General features: G+C 40.9%; 2 protein-coding genes across 3 annotated transcripts in view; one reads left to right on the top strand and one right to left on the bottom strand.

The window, feature by feature from the left end:
* hoxd12a (homeobox D12a) overlaps positions 1-22,639 on the top strand; it is a 28,503-nt gene that overhangs the window by 4,491 nt on the left and 1,373 nt on the right. For both annotated transcript variants that reach the window (XM_040149450.1, XM_040149452.1), the window contains exon 3: positions 21,620-22,226. In XM_040149450.1, coding sequence (XP_040005384.1) covers positions 21,620-22,226 — 607 coding nt within the window. The remainder of the gene's footprint in view (positions 1-21,619; positions 22,227-22,639) is intronic.
* evx2 (even-skipped homeobox 2) lies at positions 8,017-10,200 on the bottom strand. The gene is made up of 3 exons (XM_040149449.1): positions 9,807-10,200; positions 9,194-9,435; positions 8,017-8,631 (listed from the first exon to the last, which is right to left on the bottom strand). Exons 1-3 carry the CDS (start codon positions 10,198-10,200, stop codon positions 8,017-8,019), a joined length of 1,251 nt encoding a protein of 416 aa, XP_040005383.1.

The raw sequence follows: 22,639 nt of genomic DNA on the forward strand, positions 1-22,639 counted from the left end.
TAACAGACTGACATTGCTATACCTAGAGCAATGCCATTAGCAGTGTAAGAATAAAACAAAAATTCAGAGTTTGTCAAAATATGACTAAATACACTCCTTATGTGGCAAGCCATAACCCTCCTTGAAGATCTGACAGACAATGTGTTTAGTCATTTTGCAGCAGAAAAGTTTTTACACTCTGTGAAAAGTCACCATCGAAATCCAATTGCAGCAACTGGCATGAATTTAAGCTGAACACAGCAACTGTTCATTATGAAGGTGAGAACAACCCTTTTTTTTTTCTTCCTTTTTTATTTTTTACAGCTACCTTTCAAAAGTAGGAGTGAAGATATGATACTTAAAAAAAAAAAAAATTGTCACTGTTTGCACTATCTCTGGTCTCCATCCACCCCAATTGGCTTCTATTACTCACTCTAGCATCATACGAATGTCACTTTTTAGCTTTCTGCTTTGCTATTGAACAGTGTAGGGGGTGACACTGTGTACATATTGTAGTGATGAATGTTACTATGTGACTGGTTTTCGGAAACTCTTGAATCCCTTCTGCTCCCACCTCAAAGCACTTTTATAATGCCATTATTATTAGGCCTACATTATTATTATTAATTTTTTTTACCTCTCTGCTTCTTATTTCTGCACTCATGAACATATTCAAGGACAGGTAAGGTGCATCTGAAAGAACATAATCAGGTCAAAAGGTAAGAATTGATCAATGCATATATGCATAAGTAGTTGTCATTTTTTAAGCACCTGCCCCATTTTGATGTTTAAAAGAAGTCCCAACATTGAAGTGGTCACTGGGGAGAAGTATTCTCAAGGCATCTTGTAGATTTAAAAAAAAAAGGAAAAAAAGCACTTGCACACTTGTTTGAGTCCATCCACCTCTATAAATGTGCAGTTTGTTGAGGACATTGATGTAAATGCACATTTTCAGGACCTTTTCTTGTTTTTAGTCTTACAAGCCCATGGACAGTGCAGATACAGTCTATGCGTAATGGTGCAGACACTGTGACTTGAGCTTTCAATTCCACTGACTCTGGTCATGGGCTCATTGCAGTGAAGTCAGTGAAGAGACATTTGGTTATTTACAGCAAATACAGGAGAAACAAGTCATAAGAGAAATCATTACTGTGTTGGAATTTCTTTTTGTAATTAATTTTTTTATTTACAGTGCATTCAGAAATTATTCAGACCCCTTCACTTTTATTCACATTTTGTTTTTTGCAGCCCTATACTAAAATAGTTTAAAATCATTTTTTCCCTCATCAATCTCTTTAGAAATTGCAAATTTATTAAATTTGCATGGAGTGTGTGGAGGTCAGTGGGAGTTCTTCCGAGTGAAGTATGTTTACACATACAGGAAATTTGACCTCTGCATTTAACCCATCTGTGATTATAGAGTACACACACCCAGGAACAGTTAGTAGGGCTCAGTAGCCATCTTTCATCTTACTGACGGATGGGAAAGAGCTGTTCATTCACTCCCTCCACCTATCTTTCTTCCTGCCGGTCCAGGATTTAGAACTGGCGACCTTTCAGTACCAAGCCCACTTCTCTAATCACTAGGCCACAGTGGAGTGGAATAGAAATTGGGTAAGTGTAGAAAATTTTACCCGTACGTTTATCCAGGGGCTGACCCAGAACTTGGCTAATGACTGGGCTTGGAAAACTCTGGATGGACCGTGTTTTTTTTTTATTTTTTATTTTTTATTTTAAGCTTTGATATGTATAAAAACAATATTAGGTGAAGAAACTGTTGGACCGTTAGTGAATTTGAGTTTGCCTAGTGCTCGTGTCAGACTACCATATACGCATATTAATGAGCCAGTAGCTGTGTTTCCATCAGTGTAAGTGCGACTGATCGTCTGTTTCCGCTGTCACACTGCTTTTCGTTTGCTTTTCTCAGTATCACATCTGTATGAGTGTGATTGTGATGGTTTCTTTTGATACCGTGTGTGTTGACAGTTTGAAATAAAGATGAAAAATTATTTTTCTGGAGAGATGAAAAATAATGGCAAATGAAAACAGTACATCAGTCTAACACTCAAACAAATATATTTCCGACATGTTTTCTACGCTGTTATTCTGTTTAGTTTGTCTGGCACTTGTTTATCCTTTGCCCTTAAAGACTCACTATAGGCAGACTTGAAAACACTATTACTGTCTCTCAAATTTGACACTTCAGTCAGTGCAATGACCTGTAGTACACTTTGTACACAGTATACTCACTGGCGTAGTGCATGAATTTTGACCGAGTAGTGTTATCTCAAATCAAACACAGCCATTGTGCACTTACCGGAAATGACGATCTCAACATGTCACTGCATTTGTCGCCCGCCAAAAAATCTACCGGCCGCTTTTCTCACTTGACTTAAAGATGAAGGTTTTACTTTCTTGTGTGTTCCCCGTTTCACACGACATTGAAATTACGCTGCCATCAGTGCCAAAAACGTGTCCTCCTTCCTCAGCTGCCATTTTCACAAGTTTGACAATAGGTTGGTGGTCCTTAACCTTCCGCTACGTAGCCAAGATTGCGACCATTGAGAGTGAGAAGTGTTCAACATTTCACACTCAACTTTTCGACCGTTTTGAGTGCACCATCAGGGTACTTATAGTGAACTGCATGTTGCCATACTTGTCAGTGTGAATGCACTTATGCACTCATTATAGCAAATGTGAGTATGGAAGTACACGAATTGAGACCTAAGCTTCAGTAAAAAAAAATATCGTCCTATGTTAGGGCCGATACAGTATCCTTTCTCTCCCCAATGTGATTGAGAACTCTCAGCATAGTTTGTTCCTTTCATTCAGTTAAGGCACTGCACAAAAATCTTATAATGGTAGGGAAAACCTTGTATACACTATTGTTACATTACATTAGAAACCAAAAGTAGGACTGTTTTATATGCATAATGGGAAATGTACAATTTCTTGGAGTAAATTACAAAACTCCAAGAAATTGGAGTTGTTTTTTTTTTTTTAAATTAAAAACCCTACAGCAGCTGGCCCTGGCCTGGTTCCAGTGTCGGCTGATGCCGAAGGCCTGTCTGTTGTGGAGTTTGATGGCACTAATTCGGTGCCCACTCTTCCCCAGGACGGTGGTGGCATCACGCCCTTGCTCCTCCAGTCTTGTTTTTTTGAAAAAAACCTCGCAGTGGACATTTGTTTTGCCATTGCTGGGCTAACTGTTGGTCACCAGGCTGCTCATTTTTTAGCTAATAACAATAGCTAGCACCAACTTGCTGCTGCTCTTTCTGGAAAGAAACCAGTTTGGCGCGCTCTCGCTTCACTGTGTTAGATTTTGGTTGGCGGCGCTATCCAAACAGCCAATCGCAGCACATGTCGCATATGATTTAGAGCACATAGAATTTTTATTGGTATATAAATGATAAATAGATTGTTGCCTCCAGTCAGTACCAAAATGATACCCCCAGCCTCCGGTATGTTTTACAGTATGAACTGAAAACTGAAATCAGTATGAATATCACATAAATAGACAGAGATAAAGAGACAAGAAATGCAAACCACATATTAAAGCAATGTTACTAATTGCAGATTTATTGCAAAAAAACAAAAACAAAACCTAAAACAAAACAGCTATTTCATTGGCTGGGCCCAGGCCCACCCATAGCCATGCCCCACTGCATTTACCCTTAAAATCATATTCTATTATTTAAAAAAATAATAATAATTAAGCACACATACTTTATGTGCTTGCTTTCATAAACTGGCTTGGGGATCTTGATGACACACTCAATGATTATATTTTGAGGTAATGTTCAGTAATTCTAATTTATTTTAATGTTAAAAAAAAATGTTCAAAAAGACTGAAATTTGTTTGTTGTTGTTGTGACCGGATGTAACTAGAAAGACAGTGGCAGGAAAAAATTAGTAAAAAAAAAAATTTCAAATGCATTTCTTTTGAAACGACTCACTCTGAAATTTCCCCCAACACAATTTGAAACAAATATTATATCAAAGAAAAACTACTGTTTATAATATAGGTGTCCCAGGCTGTGTTTCAAGAAGTGAACAAACGAATAACAATTTATAGTACCACCTTAACCGTATCCACAGCCGAGGACCACTGGAAGAATGAGGCTGTAAGCCAATAAAAGCAATTTCCAAAGATAATTGAGAACATGTTTCAATACATATGCATGAAAAAAGGATTTTCCATGCGACCGACTCATATGCTCATATAATTGATTGAGGGGATGACCCGTTATATTAAATGTTATTTGAGAACCATCAAAACGCGCAAAATTGCAAATTGCCCAGCTTGTATATGAATTAATACCCCATTCATCATCATTATGAATTGATCAGTTAATTTAACCATTTCATTCTGTCTTAATGAGCTATAGTTGAATTAATGTCATGTAATATATGAAAGTAACATTTGAACAGAGGCAATGATTTGAGACAAACAGAGCAGAGACTACTTTAGAAGCATAATGGTGGCATAAATCTCATCAGGCTGCAGTTGATGTCGCTTGCTTTCCTTACTCTTTGGAAAAATGTTTTAGCTCAATGATATTCTAACTCCTGACCCGGAGATGATTTTAGGTGTGAATGTTGGTATGTTTACGTTTTTGGTTGTGTGTGTGTGTGTGTGTGTGTGTGTGTGTGTGTTTGGCAGTGTTGGGTGAGTGTCTTGATAGGTTTAGTCAATGTTTTGGATGTAACAGCTGGTATGTCAGTTGTGAATACTGTACTGCAATCAGATTCAAATGTGAGGGCAATGTGTGTTGAGACGTCGACTGAGCCGTGTCGGGGTGCGATCTCACAGCTGTAGAACCGAGGTTGTGCTTCTAAACCATTTCTGGTAACAGAGGAACTGCGTGTAGGGATTTTTTGGTCACATTAAAGCCTGTTTTGTAGTCCTCGGTTGGCTCACTGGGCGGCCGGTCCCGCGTCTGGCGTGGAGTGACTCCATCTGACCATTGGGCTCTCCGCTGTCTCCTAGTTCCACCTTAAATGCATTTTGGCCCGGCTTGCTCCCTGTAGTTTAGGTTTTTTTTTTTGTCCTCCCGCAGCAGCTGTCACCCTGCATTACTCGCAGTCAGCTAAATGAAACATTATTCTAAACATATGCATCGTAATCAGTCCGGTCACACTTACAAGAACACGCGTTAATAAGGCAATCAATCACTCTGGAACAAGCAAGTTGTTCTGTAACAGCTCATAAACAGTGTGTAATGAAGAATTGGAGGTTAGCGTGACACGGCGCTGATCAGATAATCAATGTCAAAGATGCGATGAATGTCAGTAAATGTAGTTTTCATGTCGTTTCTATAAAATCTTCAATTTACAACAAGCAGTTCAATTACCCTGAAAATACAGTCAATTAAATAGGGGTGATTGGACAGTAGGGGCAGGATCATCGATCTTTGCATTTCTATCTCGCTGGTGGACATTTAATTTGGTTTTTCTATTAGCACCGAAATAAAGAAAATATAAACTATATTAAACAACCCAAAGATTTATTTTCTTGTCAAAAACCATCCAGCGAAGGTGACAGACAGTCTTCTGCATTATGATGAATTCTTTTTTCAGTCTTGCACATTGGATACAAAACTAATCGTGTTATTGTGGGCAGTGTTTTTCTGGCCTCTGTCTTTTCCTTTTCACACCTCCATCTATCTCCGTGCCTTTGTTGTACGGGTTGCAACCCTCGCTTTGGTAAAGAGCAAGGAAACACGGTGATATATCACGCCCATATTTGCTGCCCTAATCCTATTTCTTTAATGGGGACGTTCAAAAAAGCAACTTATCTTAAAGTCCCGGGGGGGCATTCTGGTGCAGGCTATATTTTAACCAAGTGCAATTAACGACAGTATCAGCTTGTATCATTTAGAGGTAATGTAAAAATAATGGTAAATTATTGGGCCGGAATGACCCGTGATGGCAGGTCTCATATTCCCAGTAGCTTTCCACGTATTTTTTAATTAATGGTAGACGCGGTGTTTTCCATAGCAATGATGGCACAGCGTCTAAATAAGCCCATGATGTCTCCATTGTCGTTGAGAAAAAATAGTTTGATAAGTAAGACAGACAGACAGACTTAAAGTTGGGTTTGTTAGCCTGACGTAACGTGATACGAAATCCAGCTTTGGCGTCAAAGTCCATGTGTTTGTTTTACAGAAACGTCTGTGTCATCAATGTAAAGAAGCGGAAATGTGTAAACATTTTTTATTTATTTTCCAAGAACAAACACGATCAATAAATAACATGATTTACATTTCATATTGCACTTTTTTTTTTCAAGTTAAAATATTTAAATTCATACAGTCATTGACATTTTAAATACAGAGATATAGAGTTATAACAGAGACTCTAGGGACAAAGGCCAATACTATGTTCATCCTTTAATTTCAGTGTTCGTTTTTCAGCCCTTTCATGCCTCTTTTGGGTGGACCGTAAAGAAATGTTCCCCATCTCCCTAATTCAGTCTTCATTTTGCACGAAATACAGATCACGAATTTAGACTGATTTGGTGAGTTTAAAGGCCAATTTGTTGTGGCGGGCCTATTGGCGTGTACTTTCAGTGTTTTAACATTAAAAAACAAAACAAAACATTCAGCAAGTCACACAAAATAATTAAAAAAAAAAAAAAAGAAAGTGTTTTTAAGAATAGCCTACCATCCACAGTTCATGAGGCTTTTTCCAGGGCCATCAATAATTCAGTTTTCAGCTATCAGTAGGACTATCCTTGATATTTGCAAAATATTTCACGATTTACAGTTCACATGTTTTATAATTAACACATTGGTGATGTCCCAACAGGAACGAATAAAATAGCACATAGCCATTTTTACAGGCGCAGACGGATCGTAAAAGCCGGGCTATTTTGTCCGAACTTTCGCCTTGCTCAGTCCCGTCACTGTGTATGCTGGGCGAGGAGGTCCTGTGGGGATTGCACACCTATGAAAATACTGGATTTGATGTGATTGAGGTTCACCGACGTGGATCGGAAGTGTATGTATCGAGGTCTCTCCCATTATCAGCAGGCAGGTTTTCGGGGGCTCTTTATAGGCTACCTGCTACGCAATATTTTAAAACTCTCCATGTGTCAAATCTTCTCTCTACACGGTATATTCTGTGTACCAGGACTGTCGCTTTGTCCCCGGTCTTTTGTATGTCTAATGACTTCCCTCCGCGGGTTGTTAGCACTTGACAGCGGGTCTCAAAACGAGGACCCTTCTTACAGTCGTGTATTCAAAGGAGCTCCGTCTAGGTGCGTGATTGGCAAATTTTTGTCATGATCCTCTCGTTATTAACATCCAACCTGACGCGAAAAGACGCGGTGCAAAAATCGTATGCACCTTCTAGCTGATTAGGGGTGTCCCTGTAGGGCAGGGGCTGGGTGTTTGGAGAAGCCATTGCTGCCAAAAAAAAAAATCTCGGTCTATTAGGCCTCGCGAAGGAAGATGTGCTGCTGGGCAGAAAAAGCCCAGGACCTTCTGCTAAGGAAATTTGGATGGTATAATTAGCCCACGTTTGTGTCTTTATACACGCGGGAGCCAAGATGGCCAAGGCTTGGACATTTGAGCCGCAGAAATATAGAAGGTGACCCAATCTCAGTTCCTTAGTTTGATCTGTGGGAATTGTAGAAACGAATACATCCACCTGAAAATGGCGTCTTGGTTGAGGCATGGGGACAGAATGTGTACACTGCATGTTATTTTTCCCAAATATGTACGTTAATCCAGCAGAGTCCATTAAAAAAAATGGTCTACTGGCACAAACACAAGGGCACAAGCCTTTAGAAAAGTCTTTTTATGAGTTGCAAAAATTTCGGTGCTTAGCTATTCATGTCTTTTTCGTTACAAAGGGTTTTTTTGGGGACTTGAATCAGACTTTTGGAAATGAATCTTTGTGTGTGTGTGTGTTTGGGTGTGTGCGTGTGTTTACAATGCTGTCTAAGAAAGGAATGCTTTACCCAGGTGTGGTATTTAAAGTAGGCCTATCCCCTAAAGTAGGACTAGAGCAAAAATAAGAAACGGTGATGAGTTATCTGTTAAGTGAAGTTTCCTCTCGCTGGTCTGGTGACGGGACTGAGGTCTTGCTGAGAACCGCAGCAGAATACGGCAGAAATCCACTCTCGGATCTTTGCCCCGAAGCTGTGCAGGTAAAGTCAGCGCTGGTGCTCCTGGAGCCCAGCGCGCTCGCCGCCTGGCTGCTGTGGCAGCTGAGACACGAACAGGGCCCGGTGGCCGACGGGGCGCTGACCGCCGCAGCGGCCGCCGCCGCCGCCGCGGCCGCCGACGCCGCGGCCGAGCTATTCAGGCCTGCGGGTGACTGGTAGAGTCCCGGGTGCCTGAAGCTGCAGAGGAGCTCTGGCCGCGAGTAGGGGTGGGAGAGTGCCCGGAAGGTATCGAGGGGGCGGATGGAGGTGGCGAAAGGCGACGAGGCGGCACCGGTGGCGGCGGCGGCGGCCGCTGCCGCCGTGACACCGACGTGCGGGTAGTAATGTAGAGGCATGTGCGAGTGGAAGGGGTAAGGCAGACTTCCTGTAGCTGCCGCATGCGTCATCATGTAAGTGTAGAAGCTGGGGTCTGCCGGATGGGGCCAGGACATCGCCAAGCGCTGCCTTTTATCCTTCATCCGCCTGTTCTGGAACCACACCTGCACACAGAGTCAGAGCAAGGCCCATATTGAAGCTGCCATGTTGTTTCCCCAGCTCTAAATTTCGCCCTCCGAGGGGAGCGGTTCTGCGTTCCTGCACCGATATTAAATATTTCTCACAAAGGCTCTTACCGCTGAACACGAAAACTATCCGTTCCCACATGCTGCTGGAGTTCAAGTCTACCAATTAACTGAAATAAGTCATTTTAAAAGATGCATTTTGCAGTTAAATGTTGTTTATTATTATTATTATTTTAAGACGTGGGATATTAATTCATTGTAGCCGAGACATAACGGTTGAACTGATTCACATTCAATGGGGTGACCAAAATATAAAAGCGTTATTTTATGCCAGTTGAAATCAAAAAAACACCACAATGCAAGATTTTATGAGCAGAAATGATTATGTTGACTGTATTTTCACAATATCTCTATCATCAAATGCTGTTTTTTTTTCTTTTGTTTTTGTTTAGTTTAGTTTAGTTATTTTGTGGCTGCATCAGGCACATGCACGCCAGGACACACAGTGGAAGGGGAGGACGAAGAGGAATCTGTATCCTACCTTAATTGTGGTTTCGGGCAGATTTAACGCTGCGGCTAATTCACATCTTCGCGGTCTCGAAACGTAATTTTCCCTGTAAAACTCTTTTTCCAGGCGTCCGATTTGTTCCCGGGTGAAAGCAGTCCGATACCTTCTGACTTGGTCGGTATTTGAATTGTTCGATCCTCCCGTTGAATTACCGTTCATACCCGGGAGGGAGCTTGAGCTTGTGTTTGAAGATCCAGAGTTACTGTCTGAAAAACCTGAAAATAAAAAGAAACAAAATGTTTTATCAATATTGATAATATTAAAATAATATTTTTGTGTGTGTCCGCCTGCAGTATATTTGACAGCCTATTATGAATAATAATAAAACTAATGCGGCAGATGTAAAATTTCATTTGAGGCAAACATTTTTATTAAGAATTTATTTCTAGCCTATTGCATTTATTATTATTATTATTATCAGTAGTAGTAATAATTATTGTTATTATAATTCTCTTTATTTCTGTCTTTAGATAGCAAGAGGGGTAGCATAATAATAATAATAATAATAATATCAACTATATTAACATCAAAATATGACCATACAAATAAAGATACAGGGGAACCAGGGAGTCAAATCAAGTCTTACCTTTGTTGTTTTCCTTGTGCTGGCTCGGGGAGCGATGCGCAGGGCATCCCACCTCCACATCACTGTTAATGTCTGATTCTTGCGAAACTTCGGAGTAAAGGCTCATTTTTTTCCTGCTCTCTGACGATGAAATTTCCGCCGAAGAGCTATTTTCGCTGCTGTGGTGTGTACCGAATAGACTGTCAATTTCAAACTTGCCCTTCGTCGGGATGTCCCCAAGATTTCCATGGAGGGAAGCCGAAGTTATTCTCGGGCTTAGCCGTCCGCTGTGCTGAGAGTTTTCCAGGGCCTCCAGCACTGAATTTCCAGGCGTGTCTGCGAGTCTCTTCCCTGCGACGGGACTATGCAGACCTCTCTCCATCAATATCATCTCTTTTCTTATCCTCTCCATCATTAAGCTGTGCAAGACGAAGGAAGGAGGGAAAAAAAAAAAAAAAAAAAAACAGACAGACGCACGCACACACACACACACACACACACACAAAACACTTGTCCAGGGGGCTGGAGCACCAATGAGTTGTGTCGGAGCTAAATCCGCATGCAACCCGGCAACTGTCTCTAAATAACTGTCTCTAAACCTTTTTATAAGCAAGACGCCAAAAAGAGAGAATCTGAATGTAATCGACGAGCGACTGCTCAAAACGAGTCGTGCATCCTCCTCCACGGCGGCAAAATGTCATTCATCAAAAGTGGTTGCTGCTCGCTGTTAAAATGCTCGGCTGACGTTGCTCCAATGATCATTTATTGTAACAGGTTTATAAGCAAATAAATAGGAGAGGGCTGTCACTTGATGATGGAGCCGGCCTTCGGTCAGACGAATAATATCCAAGTGGAGAGGAAGAGAGAAGTGAGGAGCGAGGTGCCTGTCCCTGGCTTGATCTGAGTCTGTTTTAGATTGCTCTTGGGTTTGGCCTCTTGGGTGAAATTGACAGTCTGATTAATAAAATGAGCGGTGCAACATTTCCCTCTTCATTTAGGAATATTATTATGCTTTGATTCTCTATTGTTTCCCTCCTCTCTGTTTGCCCTCCCCCTCTCTAATCGCTCTTCTTTTAATTATTCCTCTTATTTCCTTTTTTTTTTTTACTTTTTTTTTTTTTTTTTTGCCATTTCTGCGGCTTAATGAGCACATGAAGCGACTTAACGTGCGAGGTTTTGATAAAAGATTAAACCTGTATATTTTTGGAGTTTTTGAGGCCATTTTCTCTTTTTGTTGTTGTTGTTGTTGTTGTATTTATATATATATATTTTCTTTTTTGGATTTTTGTCCCACTCGGGTCTTTTTATTCGTCAACGACACATTTTGATGTGGTGATAATGCCTGCATTATTAGACATTTCCCGACAACGGCACAGTTGTGTATTCTTTAATGCATATAGAAGTAGCCTGTTTGCATGTTAAGGTAGTCTTCTTTTAAAATAACCAAAACATGCTAGTAATCTTCGTAACAATCAATCATTACGTTGGAATTTTAAATATCATTCTCTTAGTTATTTCCTTACATGTTCCCCGTCTTTTCGAAAGGCTCTGATGTTACATTTAAACGAATAACTCAGATTTAAGAGCTTATACATGAATATTTTACGTTGTTTTGTTTTTTTTAACAGAATCGTTTGTCATTTTTTTGAAAAGATGAGGCTACTACAAAATAATTTCCCCTCAGCTTCCCTCGGTCTGTATGTCAAACGCTCTGTTAGCCGCATGGCTATTTGGGTATTTATAGGAAATAACTGGTACATGTATGTATCAGATTAATTCTAACGGAGACTCGATGTGTAAAGACATAACACCCATGCATGGACCCCTGGTTTCTCCATGTGAAATGACTATAAAGGCGCCATCAGATTATCCTCTGGGCGTCCTCTGGCGCCTCCTGCAGGTTTTACTAGTAACTGCCGTCATTGATATTGGCTGTTGAACGGGTGTGAATGGGGCTGTGGGCTTTACCAGGTGTCCTGACTTGTGCGTGACCCGAGCCCTCTGGGGACATCGCCACGGTAAATGAGTGTACAAAGCAATGAAGAAATAGGCGGAAAAAATGGATATTTTAATTGGGCTAAGGCAAAACGGTTTTAGAGGAGCTGGAAGCTGCTGTAGAACTAAAGAGCCTCGTTCCCAAACCTGAACATTTTCTGTCCCCCTTTGTAATACTGGTGAGCAATACGACTGGGTTCAAATCAGAGCAAAAGTAGGAATTCAGGCCAGGATAGAAGAACATACTGAAGCCCAAATTTTAATAACCCCATACTCCATGGAGCTAATTACAATATACTTCAGCCCACTTAGTCATTTCAAAAAACTGTGTTTATGTAAACTAATGTTCTAATCTAACTAAAGAGAATCATGTTTTACGGCTTGCATGCTAAAACCAATTAATAAAAAATTCACTAAATAACACTGAAGTTAAATGCAGCCATCACTTTGTTAGTGAACACAATGTTTTCTTGTTTTTTGTTTTTGTTTTTTTGTTTTTGTTTTTTTTGAATTAAAAAAACAGTATACTCAAGTAAGACACTGGTATGCATTCTCCTCCTAAGAGCTTTGGGAATTTACATTTAATATAATTAGGTAATTTGCATACATGCACTGGATTAATTGTGCAAGCATTTATGAGTTGTATAATCTTAGACTTCTGGAAATCTGTCTTTGACTTCTGAATCATGATAGGCCAGATCTTGCTTTTCTGCTCAGCTCTTTTCTTGGCCAGCTATAGGCAGAAAAAAAAACCATCAAAAGTATTAATCTCTTCTTTGCTCGGCAGCTTTGTTTCATGAAATATATCAAGTGGTATTCTTAAATGCATGTGCTCATTTGTCACTCCTTTCCCACCATTAGAGTACAATATAAGCATTGTTGTCTTTTCTGTTTGATTATAAGGTTTCTAAAATTATAGCCTGTATATTGACCTACCTTTGTGGTTTCCATTTTCAAAAACTGAAGCTGAATTACAGGCCTTTTTCACAGAAGACGTTTTGATAAGTCGCAGTAGGCAAAGCACAGGTGTAAAACATGAAATTAATGATGACTGAATTTTATTTAGCTGCTTCAGTTGCAGGGTCCTGGTACAGCTCATGCTGACTCACTGTCACAGTTTATTGGGACACTTGAGTAGAACAGAGCCATCTTTTTATGTTATTGGTAACACCTGTGGTTGTATGACAAGTCAAGATGTCTGCTGTGGGGAAGGCCTGTTTTTGTCAGGGGAAGAATACTTTTTTGAGTAATTGTAATCCCCGTGGCGCAACCATCACGCACCATTCCAGTGCAGGAGTCTCTCCCTCTCGCCTCTGCTACATTTATACTTGGACATGAAGTGTTTCAGGTGGGTGACTTGAAGTGGCTCTTGAGCTGTTCTTCAGAGGCTGATTCACGGCACAGATGCGTTACTTATGCTCTTCAGTTGACGTGTGCACTTGCACTGGCCAACAACAGTAGCACACTCTGAATGGACCTCTACCTATACATGTTTTACGAGCAGTTGGGGTCTGCAAATATTAACCTGACGTGCGGTCGGGCGAATAGTTTCTGGAGGTTATTTTCAAATTACTTGTCTCTTCACTCATAGATAATTAAGGCTACAGATTGAGATTGCTACATTGGGGGGGGTGGACGTCAGAGTTGTGAGCATAATTTATTACATTTGACTATTCACATTGGGCATTTCTCTGTGCTACTAAAGTTTTAATTTGTTCCTATGTGTAATGAAACACAACAGGCTGTAAAACTGGCTAGATATCACAATAAATGTGCAGGTCCAGAGGATAGTCATACATGTTATTTCATTTCATTTCATTCATTCATTTGTAAGTACAACACACGTAATCAACATTTCTGCAAATTTGTGTTTGCCAGCCAGCTCATTTTTCTACATTTGTCCTTTGGCAAGATGGTCTAAAACCAACGAAGTAACGGGTTAAGAATCACAAACACAGGACAGGACATGCCAGAGTGACAACTATAGCACAAAAAATCTGTATTCTCAGGATTGTTCACAAGCCATGCAAATCACCAGAAAGCAGCAAAACATTGGTGTAATAACGTCATAATAACATCCATTGTTGGGTCCAGTTATGGAAATCCAATTACAGGCAAAGAACGGCGCATGGCTGGAGCTGAGAGTGGGGCAAAAAGCAACGTCCATCATGGCTGACATGCAAATGTGCCCCAACACACAATTCTCTGCAAGCTCTGACATCTTTTTGTGGCACAATAGCTTTCAAATTCACAAATAAGTACACAGAAGGTGTGAGGCTGTATTTCTGGTTTTCCCCAGGCACCTTAATACAGTCAGTTTTGTTGGACTCAGTATTCCTCTAGGGGCCATTAGAGGAACAGCATTTTAAGGCACTTGCTTCTGGTGGAGTTCACCTCTCTGGCTACCTTTCAGACTACCAGCTCTGGTCCCTGCTATTTCTTGCATTCAGCAAAGCAAATTGTTGCTGATGTTCTTTGACTTTATTTATAGATATTTAATGAAAAATTTAATGAAAAGTTCATGAAGGAAGGAGGAAGGAGAAAGAATGTTAAATGCTGCACAATAAGTTTGTTATCAAAACAAGTATTAGTTTGTTAAACAGAAATCTATAATCTACTGAGAATTCTCAGAACTCTAGCCCTGCATTTTAATTGCTCAACAGTGGGAAATGAGCCATTAGATAATACCCAAAATATCCAGTAAAGTCTACAACAACCCAGATCAGTTAATCCAGTTTAAAGTTAGGTGAAAATTATTCAGATATCCTACCGACAAACTACAGATAATGTTGTTGAAACCATAGTAAAACATTGTCTAGCTATGTTTTGATGAGCCAGAAGATGTAAATGAGTAATCTGACTTTAGAATCAACTCAATTCCAGTACTTACACTTTCTTACGGGGAAATGTTTAAGCAACTAATTGCAGTCATTTACTTGTATTGTGTTTTCATGCACTGGTACAAATCGTATGTATTTCTGTCAAGTTCCATTCCTGACACTGTTAGGGAGATGGGACGGACACAAATCAAAGCAGGATAGAGCAGCGGACAAACTGCAAAATCCAGTGTTTGTTTGGACTAATCTGCAGCAGCGCTCAGGCAACATGTAAGTGCAGTGCAGGACGACTGTAAGAAGTTGCACATACACCAAGCACTTTATTAGGAAAACCACACTAATACTTGGTACTTCCTGCCTTTGCTCTCAAAACATTCTCAGTTTTTTTTTTTTTTGGCATGGATTCCACAAGATGCTTGAATCACTTGAGATTGTGGTCCATGTTGACATGATGGCATCACATCATTTATGCAGATTTGTCAGCTTCACATTGGTGCTGCCTATCTCCTGTTCTCCCACATCCCAAAGGTGTTCTTCTGGATTTTTGTGACTGTAAAGGCCATTGAAGTACACTGAACTCACTGTTCGTGAAACCAGTTTGAGACATCTTTTGCTTTGTGACATGGAGCATTATCATGCTGGAAGTAGCCGTTAGAAGATGGTGAATTGTGGTCATAGAGGAATGCACATGGTCAGCAACAATAGTCAGACTGTGGCATTCAAACCATGATTGATTGGTATTAAGTGTGCCAAGAAAACATTCTCCACACCATCACACCACCAGCAGCCTGGACTGTTGACACGAGGCACGTTGGGTCCACGGATTCATGCTGTTGACTCCAAATTCTGACTCCACCATCTGTGTGCCTCAATAGAAAACTGAGATTCATCAGACCAGGCTACATTTTTCCAGTCTTCAGTTGTCCAGTTTTGGTGAGCCTGTGCCCACTGCAGCCTCAGATTTATGTTCTTGGTTGACAGGAGTGGAACCAGACGTGGTCTTCTGCTGTTGTAGCCCGTCTGCCCCAAGGCTAGACATGTTGTGCATTCTGGGATGCTTCTCTGCTCACCACAGTTGTAAAGAGTGGTTATCTGAGTTACCAAAACCTTTCCGTCAGCTTGAACCAATCTGGCCATTGTCCTCTGACGTCTCTTATCAACAAGTTGTTGAGTAAACTCTAAAGACTGTTGTGTGTGTAAATCCCAGTAGATCAGCAGTTTCAGAAATAATCAAACAAGCCAGTCTGACACCAACAATCATGCCACGGTCAAAGTCAGTGAGATCACATTTTTCCCCATTCTGATGTTTGATGTGAACATTAACTGAAGGTCCCGAGCTGTATCTGCATGATTTTTTCTGCATTGCACTTCTGCAGTGTTTGAGTGGGTAAACAAATGATAAGCAGGTGTATAGGTGTTCCTAATAAAGTGCTTGGTGAATGTAGATCCCACTATTACCTGATGTATATGGTCTAAGCGGCCATGAACACTATGCAGGAGTGAATTGACCCAGTGCTGCAGTGATAATCTCTGTTGTGTTGTTGTGATTCATTCAATCTGGAAAATAACAACAGATAAGAGATGACAAAGAGAAATTAGAGGCACATGAAGGACAGAAAAGTAGAGAAAGAAAAGTTCTTTTTTGTTTGTTTGCATGTTTTATCCTCTTTAGTAAACCATAAATACTTAGTGTGCTTCTAATGTTTTAGATCTAATGTTTTCCGATGTTCAACGGAGCTACCAGTCTCCATTCATAAATTAACTTGCAGAGACTTGAGACATGCTTGAGTTAGGTGCAGAAATCCATCGCAATGATCATCTGCTTTTACTTTTGTCCAACAGCATTATTGCTTTGGGCTCATGCAGTTGAAGGTGCAGATTGACGCCTTGACTCTTGGTCACAGCGGAGTAAGGCTCCACCCTCCTCAAACCTCCAACCGAGTTGAGTTATCTTGGAAAAATTACATGTGATCAGTTCCTTTACAATTAACAACAGCAGCCGGCGGCGAGAAAGAAATGTGTACTGTAAATTATTTACAAACATACCCAAAGGAGGACACGCCACCTGTAGCCAGATTGAAGAAATTGTTCCCTGGAGTAACACTGGCGGGGTTTCAGCTGTGTCATGGAGCAGGTCCTAAGAAGAGTCATTATGCTTTGAAAACAGTTCACATGCCAAAGGGGTTTGTAACACTACATTCAAATAACAATGTGGTGCTTTTCTTCCTTCTGCTTATGGTAGTTTACATATAAATCCAGTGTGCTGATGGATTATGTAGTGGAGCCTAGGTGCCAGGTGAGAGTCCTTACCTCTGATCCACATCTCAACCCCATTAGGGCTGAACCAACTCACTAATCAAATGTCTGAGTGTTCACTGCTGAATTGAACTCATGCTTAATGCCAGTTTCATGCTGGTACACGACTTGGCCTTGGGTTGTCTGCAGACTTCTTACCTTAACTGAGAGGGCCATCTAGTGGCGACTTCTTGTGAATGCAAACAACTGAACAACGGACAGGGAGCAGCATAATTGGGTACCTGACCTACCTTGTTTTCTCTCTCTTAATAAAAAGGGAACACGCCGTTCGCACAGAGTTACATCGGATGATTGCAACACTTACCAAGATTCACAAACATCTCAAAGACCTAGTAACGAACTAGGGAAAGAGCAGGACAGTTTAAACCCTTTTCTTTTTTATTTGTAGTTGTAACTTTTAGGTTGACACGGTGGGCGGTTGCGGAGGTTTGAGGGTATAAAATGCATTTCCTGTCCACCATGGTAAAAGTTCCAGAGACATTATTCGTAGTTTGAATTTATGCTCAGAAGATGCTGCTCTTTATAAACGAGTCGCTAGCCTACATTTGTAAAAGGCGAAGTAAAGTGTCTGTTTTTCGCATCTTTCTAAAATTCAGCAGTCATCCCTGATGTTTCTGTAACGCTGATCGACTGTATTCGTAACTTGAACTGACTTTTTGTCATTTTTTTCCGATCTGTCATTGTAGACCCCCCCCCCCCCAAAAAAAACAAAAACAAAAACCAAACAAACAAAAAAAAACAAAATACTACTAATAATACTGATGACGATAATAATAATAATTATAACAATAATAATTATAACGTGAACATGTAGGTAATGAGAAATGACTGACTAGTTTTCATAGTTTTGTGCCACTCGGCAGCTGATTCAGAGCTCAACATGTAAAAGTAACAAGATTAAAAAAAGTAACTCTGATATACACCAAAAATAATCATGTTACTTTTTCATGTTGAGCTCTGAATCAACTCGATTCCGACTCTAAGTTCCACCTGTTTATTGGCGCTTACATTAAAAAAAAAAATCTACCATATTTTAAAATGTTAACGTTGCATGGGGATCATTTTGTTCAGCAGCAGCGTGGTGATCACATTTTCAGCCGATGTTTATCCAAACTCCGAGCTGCATTAAAAAGGGATTAGCCCAAGAAAACACGTCGGGACTGTGTTGCGCGTGTTTCCTGAAAAATGTGAATCTTAACAAAGTACTTTTATTGTTCAGCTACTGGCATTAGACGTTGTAGCTTGTTCTGTAAAAGTGAAATTTGTTTTCTGTCTGCAACCTCCAGTTTCGGCCGATTTTGACTTTAAAAAATACCCATTAAAAGCCGTGTGAAGAGCGAGGCCCTGCGCTTTAATTTACATGTCCGAGGCTGTTCTCTCAGGTAAAATCTCGCTATTTGTGTCTACACACCTGATTTGGGTTTAAAGGGAGTCCGCTTCGATGCCGCCGCTGACTTGTCCGGCTCTTTCAGACACACGAAGCTCCGGTCTCGCGGTCTCAGGAATTAAACTTCACGGGGAACGGTAGCCGGTCCAAGCGCAGAAGGAAACCTGCTCTGGAAAATCCTCCGAAGGTCGGTTCTCGCCTGTTACTTGTGAATAGATCTGCTACACCCTGTGTGGAAAAGCACACTTTGACTTCCACTGACTCCACAATCTGTTGAGATTTCAACACTGGGAAGATTCAAGGGGGGGGGGGGCACATTGCTCAGCCCAGAGAACTTGAACGAGGGGAGACGGCAAGTTTATTACCAAGGACAATGGACGGCGGAGAGCTTCCCTTCAAAGGGCCTGGGAAAACGACCAGACTGAAGCTCCCCACTTGGGCTCCTGACACCCAAAGCATGAAGGACGAAGGAGCAGTAAATGACACCCAAACTGAACGGTAAAACTTCTTCTAACAGGGAGCCTGTCTGCTTTTGGGGCACAAGGCTGTGGACCATCCAAACTTTAGGCCTGCATGTCCAAAAATAGGACCTTCTGCATTTTGATCTATTTCTAAGAGAAAATGTTTCGTCTTTAGAGAAAATTTGACGTTTTTATATCGCGGTAGTTGGGCCTGAATATTGAAAACACATTATACAAACTTTTGAATATAACCTAAAGATGTTTAAATTAAAACAAAAAAAACAAACAAAAAATAAAAACTGCTTTCTAAACAAAATGATCCAAATGAAATAAAACTATAAAACGGCTTTCATTAGCTTTCACTCTACAGAAAATGTTAGTTGTGTAATGTAGTTCTCTTCGTTTTTATTTTGCATCTGCAATATTTAATTTTAATCCCAAAATTAAACAACTATTGTTTCGGTATTGGTTTGTAAAGTGTCTACATTAAAAATGTTCAGTCTTTTTCGCCTCTAAAACAAGTGTCGCCGTTGCTTTGTTTTGTTTTTCTTCCTTTTAAACCTTCTTGGAAGTGTGATTTGCAAACAAATGCATGTTCTTGTCATTTTCGTACTTGTCTTACCCTTGACTGCTGATGTTGTTATAGGCCACTGCGTACGCTATCATATGGTCCCTCATTCTGCCACACACACACACTTTTACCCCCACTTTTACCCCCCCCCCACGCTGCCGTTGCTCTCTGTGGTGGGAGGGAGGCCATATATGAACTTGTGCTGCCACCTATTGGATTACAGCCGCAACAACTCAAATGGTTACCTAATCCTATTATATAGTGATTTTTTTTATTTATTTATTTTTTTAAGAAACATGTCAAGTTTAAACCTTGAACCCGTCCAATTTAAATCTCAGTGTATTTTATGTCAGACGTCCTCAGACTTTTTTCTATTTTTTATTTTATTTTTTCATTCTCATCATAAATAAACAAAATAACCCTGTTTGGACCTGGATAAGGTGAAGTCATTAGGGAAATCTGTGTTAGTTACAGAATCCCTTCAGTGTCTGCGGAGGTTACATAGAAACCAGTGTAAATACCATGTCCCCACTAAATGCTGGCGACCCAATGAAAAACACAACTGCTCCAAGTCTTCAATGTCAGTATATTTTTGAACTCCCTGCCCCCCAACACACACACACACACACACACACGCGACTCTTACTTAATCCTTGTCTGTGAGGTGGGACAGTGTGCAGAAAAATCTCCAATCTCCCATGGTACCACAAAAATAGTCGAATGTAAACCTAATAATCTACTTGAGTAGGTTACAAAATGTAATATTCAATATTATAGGAATATTATTATGATTGATTATAAAGCACGCAATTAAACACTTGATCAGATGTACATTGTTAAATCCCCACAGGAGCAGGGTATTTCTTTAAGATAGTACTGCCAACATCTGCTTGTAAACCAAGCCGTGTTGGTAACTTGCTCTTGGACTTGGATTACTACATTTGTGCATAGCATTTAAAGCGTTTGTCATGTGAATTTGATTGTAAAGGAGTGTAATCATTTTGCAAAAGGGGGGCGCTCTTTTTTTCCTAGTTACGGTATATTTTAAGGTGCAAGAATATGACTGGAGATTAACGGTAATGATTAAACAGTAGCGGTGCCATATGGAGGATTTCATAGAGAGATGACGGTTGTAATGGTCCCGTTCTTCACTCCGGAAAACGGTAAAGTTCCTTTTTTTTCTTTCTTTTTTTTTTCTTATCTATAGACAATATCAACCTTAACTGCACCAGGAGATTAAGTTTATATTCGATATGGATTAAATATGAGGAAAAATTAGGTCTGTAAACCTATAGAAGCCTGCAGGTGGTAAACGCAGGGCTTAAAACAATGATTTCAGGAATGATTCAAGACAGCCAATATTTGTAAGCGAGTTCATTCAAGCAGTTTCATACTGGGCGAGGTCGTTACCTTGAAAGTCGATGTGCGTCTTCGAAATGCAGGTATATTTCACTACGCGTCTCATATGTTGTCTTCAGCCCCAAGCTTCCAGGCAAACACAAACAAAGACCACGGTGTTTACAAGGGACGGACCCCAAGGAAAGGGCACACCTCCCGGGCTACTGTGTGCTGTACCTACAGTAATAAAGCACAATACAAGGGGCCTCCGATGAGTGTTATCTGTGGGAAGCTTATAATGATCCACTGTTGAGACTGCATGTGGGAAAAGAGGATTTGAATGACCGCCGTGAACATCCACCTATTTCCCGTCTACCTGGTGATGCATGCTGAAGTGGTTAGTAGCCCACATGTTGCGCTGAATTTTGTCTTGCTTTGGTGGACTGCCTGTCTGTCACTGCAAGAAAACGTTTTGAACCCCAGGTATTCTATGATTATGATTGGGCATTACAGCTCCTTCGTGGGGCCTATGGGTGCCGGCGTGCATTGCCCAGGGTCCCCCGTGGTGCATTTAAGGGGGTCAGTTTACAGAGTCACATTGTTATTCTTCATGTCACAACACCAAAATAAAATCCGCGCTCATGTACTTTCCAAATCAGAGCTCCGGTCGCTGACACAAACCAAATCCTCTTTAGATATTTCTTCTGTCTTTTTTTTTCCTTCTTCTTTTCCTTCTGTATAAATATAGCAGATCACCCACAGATGTTTAGACTTTAACTTCATCCTCCACCCACCCAATTCCAAAATATTTCCTCACGCAGTATTTCTCTCTGCACCGTTGGGAGCAAGGGTGGGGCGGAACAACATATTTTGCATATCACGTGACGCTGTATTAACAAATCAACAATTACCTACCCTTTATTCTTCAGGAGTTGCTAAAGGGCTTGCAAGAAGCGTTTGAGGGAAGCTCCATGGAAATGTGTGAGCGGAATCCCTTAAATCCCGGCTATGTTGGTTCTCTGTTCAATTTTGCTCCACCTGAGTCGCTGTATTTCTCCAACTTGCGGGGTAATGGAGCCCACATACCTCGGCTGCATCAGATCCCTTACAATAGGAGGGAGGTGTGCACGCTCCCGTGGACTTCGGGTTCGTGCACGTCTAGACCAGCAGCACCACCACCGCCACAAAGCCGCGCCTTTGGAGGCTACTGTCCGCCGTTTCTGTCCAACTCGGTGTCTATAAATACTAACTCCTCCGGCGGCCACGTCAAAGCGCACGTGGAGGAGTCGGCTCGATACTTCCAGGACACAAGCCACAAGACAGAGGAGCCTGGCAGACAAGATGAAGTTTACGCCGGGGAGCATGGGGCAATCACTGACCGCTGCTACTCGGATCTGCACGGCCGGTCTCACACTTCCGCGGCCCAGATAGATGCGGATTCAGCAGGTCCGCTGAATGTGAACGGCACCAAACGGGAGCAAAATCCCCTTCAGCCACCATCGAGTAACACATGCTCCAGGACGGCTTTTGCTGAAGGTGAGGTAGCCTATATAATTATTCCGTTATCTTAACTCATTTTACAATTAATAATATAGAAGTACAAAAAACACACCGTGATGCCTCAATGGGGACTGGATCTGTGCATCTGAGTTGTCACTCTGTCTTGTTTTTATGGCAATAACTGTTTATCTCTTATCACCATCATTATAATAGACCAGCCAATCTCCATTCGCGGATATTGTTGAATAGGAATTGTACTCACACCTGTGATATTATATAATGACTCCATCTGACTGTCCACGACTGTTTTAAGGGTGTGTTTACATCTCCTATGGCATCACTTTATTTCAATATTGCTATAAGGTCCTGATAGAGGCTACTGTTCGTGGTAGTAACAGCCCTTTTTTTCCTATTCACACAGTAAGCATGCCTTCTTATATTTACTATAA

Source organism: Xiphias gladius, chromosome 16 (assembly GCF_016859285.1).
Source record: "Xiphias gladius isolate SHS-SW01 ecotype Sanya breed wild chromosome 16, ASM1685928v1, whole genome shotgun sequence".
Lineage (NCBI taxonomy): Eukaryota > Metazoa > Chordata > Actinopteri > Istiophoriformes > Xiphiidae > Xiphias > Xiphias gladius.

Bases quoted from the DNA above. Each gene is read 5' to 3' on its own strand.
- evx2 (XM_040149449.1), bottom strand. From the start codon at position 10,200: ATGATGGAGAGGATAAGAAAAGAGATGATATTGATGGAGAGAGGTCTG. The intron at 9,436-9,806 runs GTAAGACTTGAT...TTTTATTTTCAG, and splicing joins GCACAAGGAAAACAACAAAG to GTTTTTCAGACAGTAACTCT. The intron at 8,632-9,193 runs GTAGGATACAGA...CTCTGTGTGCAG, and splicing joins TGCCCGAAACCACAATTAAG to GTGTGGTTCCAGAACAGGCG.